General features: G+C 33.0%; 1 protein-coding gene across 1 annotated transcript; it reads left to right on the top strand.

Annotated features, from left to right (window-relative positions):
* The first annotated feature begins 3,719 nt into the window (after positions 1–3,719).
* LOC139488917 (uncharacterized) lies at positions 3,720–5,911 on the top strand. Its single transcript, XM_071274884.1, has one exon. It carries the CDS (start codon positions 4,302–4,304, stop codon positions 5,469–5,471), a length of 1,170 nt encoding a protein of 389 aa, XP_071130985.1. The 5' UTR covers positions 3,720–4,301; the 3' UTR covers positions 5,472–5,911.
* The last annotated feature ends 4,382 nt before the right edge of the window (positions 5,912–10,293 follow it).

The raw sequence follows: 10,293 nt of genomic DNA, 5'->3' as shown, positions 1-10,293 counted from the left end.
TTAATCAGCTGGACGTCATACTAAACTCCGAAATATATATATTTGAACTAAAATTAAAAAAAAAAATCATACAAGACTAACAAAGGCCAGAGGCTCCTGTCTTGGGACAGGGGTTTTGTGAGATCTCAACCCTCATTCTATACTTCTAGCCAATGTAGAAAAGCAAACACACATGCACTGGTTTTTGATTCGATAACCCGGGCTTAAGGTTTAAGCAATATTGTTACAATGACTTCTTATCACCGTAACTTTATTGATGAGCCATGTAACTGGCTGTGCTAAATTTAAAAACAGCCATGCCGGGTTGGAACGGATAATATGAAGGTATATACTATGCTTTAATTGCAGTTTCTTGTGTATAATTCGAAGGTTAGTATGACGTCCATTATCACTGAACTATAGTATACATATTTTTTAAGGGGGCAGCTGAAGGACGCCTCTGGGTGCTGGAGTTTCTTGCTACATTCAAGACCTGTTGGTGACCCTCGGATGTTGTCTGCTCTATGGTCGGGTTGTTGTCGCTTTGACACATTCCTGATTTCCTTTCTCAACTTTATTTGTATTAGACGGAAAGGCCTAAACAGAATTTCAATGAGGTAGACAGTTGACTCTACCCGGACATATTATTCCGACTCGATAAATCCTTGCTTTTACTCCTATAAATACAGCGTGTTAAGCGGAGAAGCAGCAATTATAAATATTGAAGTCTTTGGTTTGACCGAACATTGATTGAACCTACATGAGGCCCCTCATGGGGGGGTCCTAGTAATCACATAATCATTAAATATTTGCTTATCTTTAGTAATCAAATAATCATAAACTAAAAATACAGTCCTAGGTAATCAAAATAATCATGAAATATTTGGCTTAATAATCAAATAATCATTAAAAAAACGGCCAAGTAATCACATAATCAAAAACCCCATGAGGGCCCTCCTACATTTACAGCACACGATGTGAACTGGCTAAAACACGGCAACCGAGGCGGTTCCTTTATGGTTCAAATATGACATATTTCTAGGCAAATGTTCTTCCACTATCTATGACTCTTTTTCTAGTGGCAGTCCTTCATCCAGGTCGATCATATTGCAGAACTATCCTGTTTGTTTACTTATCAAATTTGTCATTGTTCTGTAATATTTGTCACTGAACATCAAACGAATTAACATTATTAGCTGATTAAAACACATACTTTACAAATCGAGACCAAAATAATTGAAATGAATAACTGATATTCGTTATTAATTGTAATATTGTTGATCGTTGTTTGCTTTATGTCCAGTGGGAAATATACTCCATGAATATTAGAGATGAACGTTGTATTTAGAAATCTGTTTAAATTGACAGATAAAATATTTATTAATCTATTTATACGGAAAATAGAATATCGTTCAATTTTTCTGTGACGCGGACACAAAGCCCATTTAGTTTATCTTTCAAATTGGCTGAAGTACGTTCACTATTCACTTTTCACTTTTCACTACTCAAAATTCAGGAATAGTGAACTGTGTTTTTTTGCACTATTCACTATTCAATTTTATTCAAATTTATAACTTTAAAATTTAATCCTGGTATCTATGATGAGTTTATTTAGAATTTTCTGGTATAAAAGATGATGTGGTATGATTGCTAATGAGACAAATCTCCGTAAGAGACTTAATGACACTGAAATTAACAACTATAGGTCATTGTACGGCCTTCAACTATAAGCAAAGCTCATACTGCATATATAGTCGCCGAATACTATCGGCCTAATTAATGTACCAAACAAATGAACGAAAAATAATTGAGTATGTTACACATATAAAAAAAGACAACCACTGAATTACAGGCTCCTGACTTACCGGGCTGAAGTATTCAAATAATAAGATATTTAACTTGTAATGGTATTTTGTATTGTTGACAAACATCTTCTTTGGGCATTATAATAACTGAATTTCTAGTGTTTAAATAGAGACACAACTTGCATTATTTTTATCAGGTTACTTGAAATCAATGTTTCGATTTCTCATATACTATCTGAGGAATGTAACAAAACGCTGTCGACATATATTTTATTTTAACTTTTATAAAGTCAACGAATAAAATTCTTTCAATACACATATTTTAGGGTCAAAAGATCTATTTTTAAATCATGCATAACTTCATTTATTCCACATGATGGTGATGCTGATGACAAATTTGACGTTGCTGGATTTGTAACGTGCTATTTCTCAATATATATATTCATTGTGTCGTAACTCTAATTCCGTTCCCTTTTCACGAATGTGACCAACCGAATTATAATATTTAACGGGTTTGTAATACCATTAGCAACACAACGGGTGTCCCATGTGGAGCAGGATCTAAGTACCATTCCGAAGCTCCTGAAATCACCTCCGATCGATTTTGGTGGAGTTTGTGTTGCGTAGTCTTTATTTTTCTATGTTGTGCTTTGTGTACTATTGTTTGTCTTTTTCTTTTTTTAGCCAGGTCGTTGTCAGTTTATTTTTGATCTATGAGTTTGAATGTCCCTGTGGTATCTTTCGCCTCTCTTTCTCAAGGAAATGAATAAGTCATCGGAAGATATGTCATCATAACAGACACTTTATAATCCTAACTCATATACAGACCAGTCTTCGCTAGCCAAGGGTTACGATCCACTCCCGATGTGAAGAGAGCGGGAGTGGATCGTAACCCTTGGCTAGCGAAGATGATACAGACCAGTCTTCGTTCTTTCTCTTAATTGTTGCGTGTTAAGTATAGAAGCAGATGCATAATACATGTTAAGTCTTGAACATGTTTTCCATTCTTCCTATACAAAAAAAATAATCGACAGTACTTTATGATCTTCGATTCTGAAGTTAAAAAATTTCATCAGCTGTACACAGACTTAAAATGATGTTTACCATTATTATGTGAGGGTAACTAATAATACATGTAATAACCACCTTGATTTAATTGACATTAAACATAATTAATTATGTTGTATTGGAAATAGATAACAAAACATCATCTAAGCAACTAGGTGCAACATATCCTATACGTATGCATGTACTATTACATGACATCTTTAATGAATGGACGTTCCCGAGTTATTTTAGAAACAGTCAAATAATCGTAAGTACTTATATTTTAGATTTATAAACACAAGGAGTGTTGAAAAACTATAAGAAATATTTTAAATCACGAGGAAATGGAAAGGAATACTAAAATCTATATATTTATCATAAGAAATATGTGTCGGATAATTTGCCGTGTATAGATTATCCTAATGCCACTATGTTTGTATGTGCAACAAGCAATCGACCAAAGCCAAAGGTGAAAAGATCATAATATAATCATTATTATGTCAGTGTTTGTAAGAAAGAAATTATAGATTTTATTGTTATGCTAGATTAAAATTCATTGACAAACTTTCTTTCACGAGAATTAGATTTGCATGTACTATTTTGACAAGGACTTTACAATTATTAAGGTTAAAAGAGATATACACTTGTTATCGTTTAGATTACACGAACCGATGGCTACATTGTGACCAAACAATCCAAACTGTCCTTAAATTCTCAGTCAAACTCTGATTACGATCTCCAATGAAATGTTGTTTGTTTTAAATCAAATAGCTCTCGTCTTTCTATTGTGATCTGTATATAAGTAATAGAATCTACGTCATAATACAATAGATTATTTATGTTTTAAATTTTGGACTTGTTTTAATGTTTAAGTATCATTTCAGATAGACAAATAAAATTAACTAGTACAGCAGTCATTATAGTATCAAGTAACATTTAATTAAGATCTACCTGTCATTTTTGGATGGTCGTTTGTGGAATCGACATCTAGCTAGTACGTTAATATTGAAAACACATGCAAAATAAATATTTCACCAATAAAACAGGATTATATAAATACAATCGTGACACAGAAATTAGTCAAATATAACATGAAACGGATTATTAACAAAAATGTGTGCTAATATGGAATAATCATTTCTAATTGGAATTTGATAACAATGTGAAAATCGGAGATTATATTTTTTAAAAGCATCCGTAATTACTTCTTGCAATTGATAACATTATACGGTGAAATGGGATTAATTCGCCTTGAGGAATAACATTCATGATCTATTTTTCATCAGAATAATTACCTGAAGAAAATAGGTTTTATTTGGCCCAGTCTTTTTGAAGTATCTTTAATGCGGTTAAGATGATTAAATTGATCAAACACATGTTGAATTACATTTCGGAAAGATAATTTGGATAAGGAATATTGAAAAAAGATATTAAATTAATAAAATTCTCGAGAATCAGTATCATCTGCTCATGATGGATTCTCATGATGATGTACTAACTGCGTTGCCTAGTTACGTTAGATATTCTCGACGAGAACTGGGAAAGCTTTCCAAGGAAGACAGACGAGAATCTGCTTTCAGTGGAATACGTCAGAAACTTAGTTCAGCTGTCATTTCGGTGCCATATGGAGGAGGTTTAGATAATTTAAGACTAATTGGGAATTTAGATGACCATGAATTTCAAAACCGATTCACTTCCTATACTAAGCCAAGAAGGAAGAAAAATAAGAACGGTGTTGTGTCAGATACAGAAATGTTCATGAGTGATGGAGAAATGTCCCCGACTAAAGGTTATCACAGATATCACGACCAGTTTTCATCCTCCAAATTCATTTTACCTAGTAGGAAACCAGCACGAATAGGATCGGAAACCAGTACAACAAGTACTGCAACTACGAAAAGTCGTAGTACGATATATTCAACGACGTCGGAACACGATGAAGGATATTGGGCGAAAAAACTTAAAGAATTGGATGAAGTTAAAGAACGTTATTCAGATAATAGTGAATTCCTAACACATCTGTATGCATGTAAATTGAAAAAAGACAAACATTCAAAGAAAAAGAAAAACAAAAAGGTAAAACGAGACGACGAAAGCACACCGCAATCAATTGCAGGTGACATAAGTAACCGCCTCGTGTTGCCTCCAATAAAACAGAAACCTATTTTCGATAGGAAGAGTCGAGAGAGCACACTTACAAACCCAAGTGACGAAAGCAACACCTCTACCATTGTAGCGAATGATGAAAATGAAGTTTCAAAACGACGGAAGGTGGAATTTAATCTTCATCAAAAGGCAAAACGAACTGTTAAGCTACCTCCTTTGGAATCCAAACATGAGTATAATCGAACAAGTCCACGAGTGAAAAATCCGAAACGTTCTATCCTGAAGAAAATGGACAAAAATACAGACACTGTTGTGAACAGTTTTCCAGCAAAAACACATTCTACGTCATCAGTATATAATAATCATATAGGAAAACTGAAATCACCGATTCCTTCGTCTGCGTCTCGGAGACAACAAGTGACATTCAAACGTAACCCATTTAATTTAAAATATAAATGCAGTAAGGAATTCGAGGCGGTGGCGAGTAACTATGAAAAAGAAAACGAAAGGAAGCCCTCGTTTATGACGGATTAACATACATTAACATTTAGTTTCACGTTCATTTTCGATATTTCTTCTAATAATGTGAATTTTTGTTCTCATTGCTAATATTGTTCTGACAAGTCATGTGAGTAGACATATTTGTTATACAAGCTTTATCAAAATCTTACGACAATCATTACAGTGAAGCCAAAATTAGTTACTATTAGGCAGTTTCGTGTTTGATAGTTTTTATACACTACGCATTAACTGTTAAAATGCTTTTGATGTCGTGTAGACAAGACTTTTATATACGTCAACAGTTAATTTACGAGAGAAAGAATTTCATTCTATAAAGTGGTGTTCGGAAGCAATCACACTTAAGGTGACACATTCGTAAATCCTTTTAGTTTGTGATTGAAATGATTCAGAACAATTAAGCTCAAAATACTACAGAAAGTAAGTGTAGTAATAATAAAATATACTAAACAGAATGGTTGTTGATTATATACCATATTTTGTCATATATTAAATGAAAAAAGAAACCAGATAACAAAATGTGTGGGTTTCTTGTTGCTCAGTCTTTAGTTTTCTATTTTATGTTCTGTGTTCAATGTACTTATGGTACTGCTGTTTGTGGTTTGTCGCTGTTGTTTTTTTTTTTTTGCTTTCGCTACTATTTTTTTTTTAAAAGTCAAATCGGTATGAATACAATGTGAATACAGAGGGGCAATGGCAATCAGAAACATACGTACCTCATGCACTCTCACGACAACTTGGTAATTACACTAAGAATGTAAATATAGATAAGGCAAAATAAATTATGCACAATTTCATATGAAATAGTGTTTCGATAGGGTTTGTTTCCAGGTAGAAATAAATCCACTTAGTTGCTGTTTTCTACGGAAGCGTATTAGCGCCACACATTTTTTTCTTCCTGTGTTTACGTTTAACGCAAATATCTTGATTTCAATTATTCATTACGTTTTGTATATATGTCCGTCTGTCATTCATTTCGGATGTGATTTACTAGTAGATAAAAAAAGAAACATACAAACAAGGCCAAATTATAATAAATATGCATAGGAATAATGGAATACTTGAAGTGCAATTATACATAAATTAAGACTGATTTGTGCATCAGAAAAGTATATAATTTAACAAGAAAATAGATATAGTATAATATATAGTCATATTCAAATTGAAAGATAAAAAATAATGTCATACAATTGTGAAACCTCCAAGTCAAATAGAAAAAATGATCTTTCTGCCCTAAAATGAATTATTCATAAGGAAACATATTTTTTAAATCTCAGAATATGATCAAGATTCTTTGATAGAAAGTCATTGAATTTTCATTTCAATATTATGAAGTATTTTTAAGATGCTTGGGTAGCAATTTGAATAGAGAGAACATAATTTTATTAATAAAACATCTTTATTCTATACATTTATTGCCAAAGGGTAGCTTGCTTGAATCTAACCTACTTTACACAGTTCTCAAACGAGAGCTAACTTTGGAAGTATATTTATATTCGGTTATAGCTATATAAGCAGGGTTTTTTTTCTTCGGTATAACCTCAATTTACTCAATTTTCTTTGTAATATATATACTAGTAGTAACATGGATATCGTTTTTGGGGCCCTTAATTTATAGTTTGTTGTTCAGTGTGAGCCAATGCTCCGTGTTGAAGATCGTACTTTGGCCTATGATGGTTTACTTTTACGAATAGTGACTTAGATGGAGAGTTTTCTTATTGGCACTCATACCACATCTTCTTATATTATTCTGCTCATTATTAGTCAATGATATGATTATTCAAGCATTTTACTTTGCAATGTCTACAAAGGTGATAAATTTTAATATATACAGCCTCCTCCATTAATAACTACTATTTCCTTTGAATCTTAAATAAGAAATAAGATAAAACAAATGTTTGCGTTATCACTCAAATGTTTGCGTTAAACGCAAAGGTTTGCGTTGTATCGCAAATGTTTGCGTTGTAACGCAAACCTTTGCGTTATAACGCAAAAGGTTTGCGTTATAACGCAAAGGTTTGCGCTATATCGCAAAGGTTTGCGTTGTAACGCAAACCTTTGCGTTATACGTTATAACGCAAAGATAGGGGAAAAAATGTGTGGCGCTAATATGCTTCCGTAGTTTTCGTCTTTGCTCCAAGAGGTCAACATTTTCTATCATGAGAAAGGACGTATAAGGAAATATACTCTTTGAAGATTAGGCAATATTTTTCCTGATTCGATTCTTCGACGAAATTTCATAAAACTTTGTAAGGAACATGTGTGTTCTTCAGCAGCAACGTTAACATTACAGCTGGTTTATTAATAGTCGCGAGTACATTCGAACCTTTTGTTTTCAAATTGTAAGAGTATCGGAAATATATTCCAGTGTGCAGTCTTTACATGGAAGACTGAACAAATCATTTGTATATTTCAGACGTTTAACTGGTTTATTCAAAAAATATGTTGAGATCAATATTGACGACAAATGGTTTCTGTCTGTCATTTTTGCTTTTCGTTTATTGTTTTTGTCATTAAATCGTCCCCGGTCGTTAGGTTTTTCGTTTGAACTGTTTTACAATTTATCATGCGGTGTCATGTTATGATTGACTTTATGGTTTTCATTTTTTCTCATTCTTAAAGGTCGTAATTGCTTAAATCCACATTATTTGAATATTAGAGGATAATTGTCCCATCGGGTGTCACACGTGGAGCAGCAGGATCTGCTCATGAGATCAACCCATGTTGTTTAAGGGGATCATGTCGCTCGGTCTTAAGCTTTTTATGTTGCATTTCTAACACTAGTACTGTTGTTTATCTTTTTGGGGTTTTTGCAATGGCGTTGTTAATTTTATTTTTTTTACTTTTGAGTTGTATATATGCCCGCCGGTATCTTTCGTATCTTCTTTGCAACCATATCGCATTTAATGTGCATTAAAAACTGTTTTAAGTTCAGTGACAGCTTTTTTAAGAATATTCCGCAAGACAGGAACACATTAAACAAATATTAAACATGCTGACTTCTAGACCAACACATTGAACCGGACCTATAACGTGTAGTTGACAAGACAACAGTGCACACAGGCAGATATTTCACAACCCTGCCATAACGAATGTTCTCTATACCGAATATGCAGTGTCTACTATTATTTTGTGTCAATTACAGAGACAGATTTTTTTAATTCCAAAAAGCACCCACCCCAGTTTTAAATGATCGATCACCCTGATGTTTCACAGAAACTAGAAACAAATGAAAAACTCCTGTAGAAATCAATATTAAAAACGCGAGTTCAACAACAAACAGTTAGACAAATACACCTGTTATTTCTTAATTTCCACCTGTCTATAATATGATTTCGTTATTTGCACCTTCTGAGGGATTAAAGTTCACACGTTACCACATGCATATGCATTTATCTAGCCTTCTTTTTTTTCACGGAAGCGTCTTAAATGACCACGGGTTATGTATACAGAATAGCGAATAATGGAAAAACGAAAGATGGAGACAAATGTGAAAAAAAGAAAAGACAACAATATTTAAGAAGACAATTAGGCAAAACGAATACTAGTGAAACTGAGAAAAATGACGCGAAAAATAGAAATGAAGACCTCTCCCTATTAGACCCTCTTACCTTTTAGATCCTCTTATCATTCTGTATTGATTAACCTTTAGTTTGTAAATATGTCAAAACTGTAATATGATAACTTATTTCTAGTTTTGGTTGATTTAGCGCGTTCTCTGGTTGCAATCTCACTGACGTAAACACCACATTTCCTTCTTTGTTAAAAAAAAAATAACCAGCATGTGATAAATTTCAGGCGTCCGAAGCGCTTTTATGGACTGATTATCTTCACCAAGAACACTCCAAGCTAAATAGTTGAAACCGAGAATGAATAAAAACCGAAAGAGATGAAGAGCAATATTACTAAAAAGTCCCTAAAATAGCCTCAGTTTGTTTTAATTTCAAAATCAAATCTGTATGCATTTTGTTTATTTGTTGTTGACGGCATATCTTTTGTTCTTTAATAAAAAAAAAAAAACAACTTTACAGACGATTATGTCAAGACATCTTTCGATTATAGAGGACTTTACGCTGACATCTAGATGGCTTTTATTCATATACATTGCTATACAAAAAAACTGGAATTTTAACCAAAGATTCTTTCCCCCATAAACATCAATACCAGTCAAATAACGAACCCAATTTGTATCGGATTAAAAAATTCGAAGATCTCGTTAAGTCTTCTTTATTTCTGAAAAGATGAAATGCGATGCATTTTTAGTAGCAATATAAAGCCTAGACATATGACGTTGAAACAATTAAAACTGGGTTTAAGGTATAATAAAAAAGTAATTATCTTATTGATTTCAAATTAAGATTCTTGAAGAGATATCTTTAAGGATAGGAAGAATCTTCAAAGCATATCACTTAAAGAATTAATTTACTCAAAATGATCATGGTTTATTAATTAAAACGTATCCCAAACAATTTCCTTAAAGTACAAATACTTGCATGACAACTAGTATCATTATAGTACTAATGACTAAAAATGTCTGATGCTCTATAATCATTTCTTTTAGACTTTCAAATGTTTATGAAAATTAGAAAATCCGATAGTGTGGGTGTTAACAACTTTTAAATAGAAAACTGTTCGACCTTCAAACAACCGTATACTAAGCTATAAAAGACCACGACATACTGTCCTTTAATAAAATTGAGAATGGAAATGGGGAATGTGCCAAAGAGACAACAACCCGACCATAGAGCAGACAACAGCAGAAGGTCACCAGCAGGTCTTCAATGCAACGAGAAATTCTCGTACCCGGAGGCGTCCTTCTGCTGACCCCTAAACATAT

The sequence above is a fragment of the Mytilus edulis genome, chromosome 9 (genome assembly GCF_963676685.1).
Source record: "Mytilus edulis chromosome 9, xbMytEdul2.2, whole genome shotgun sequence".
NCBI lineage: Eukaryota > Metazoa > Mollusca > Bivalvia > Mytilida > Mytilidae > Mytilus > Mytilus edulis.
The sequence above is the reverse complement of the archived record's forward strand: the minus strand, read 5'-3'. Positions and strand labels throughout refer to the sequence as shown.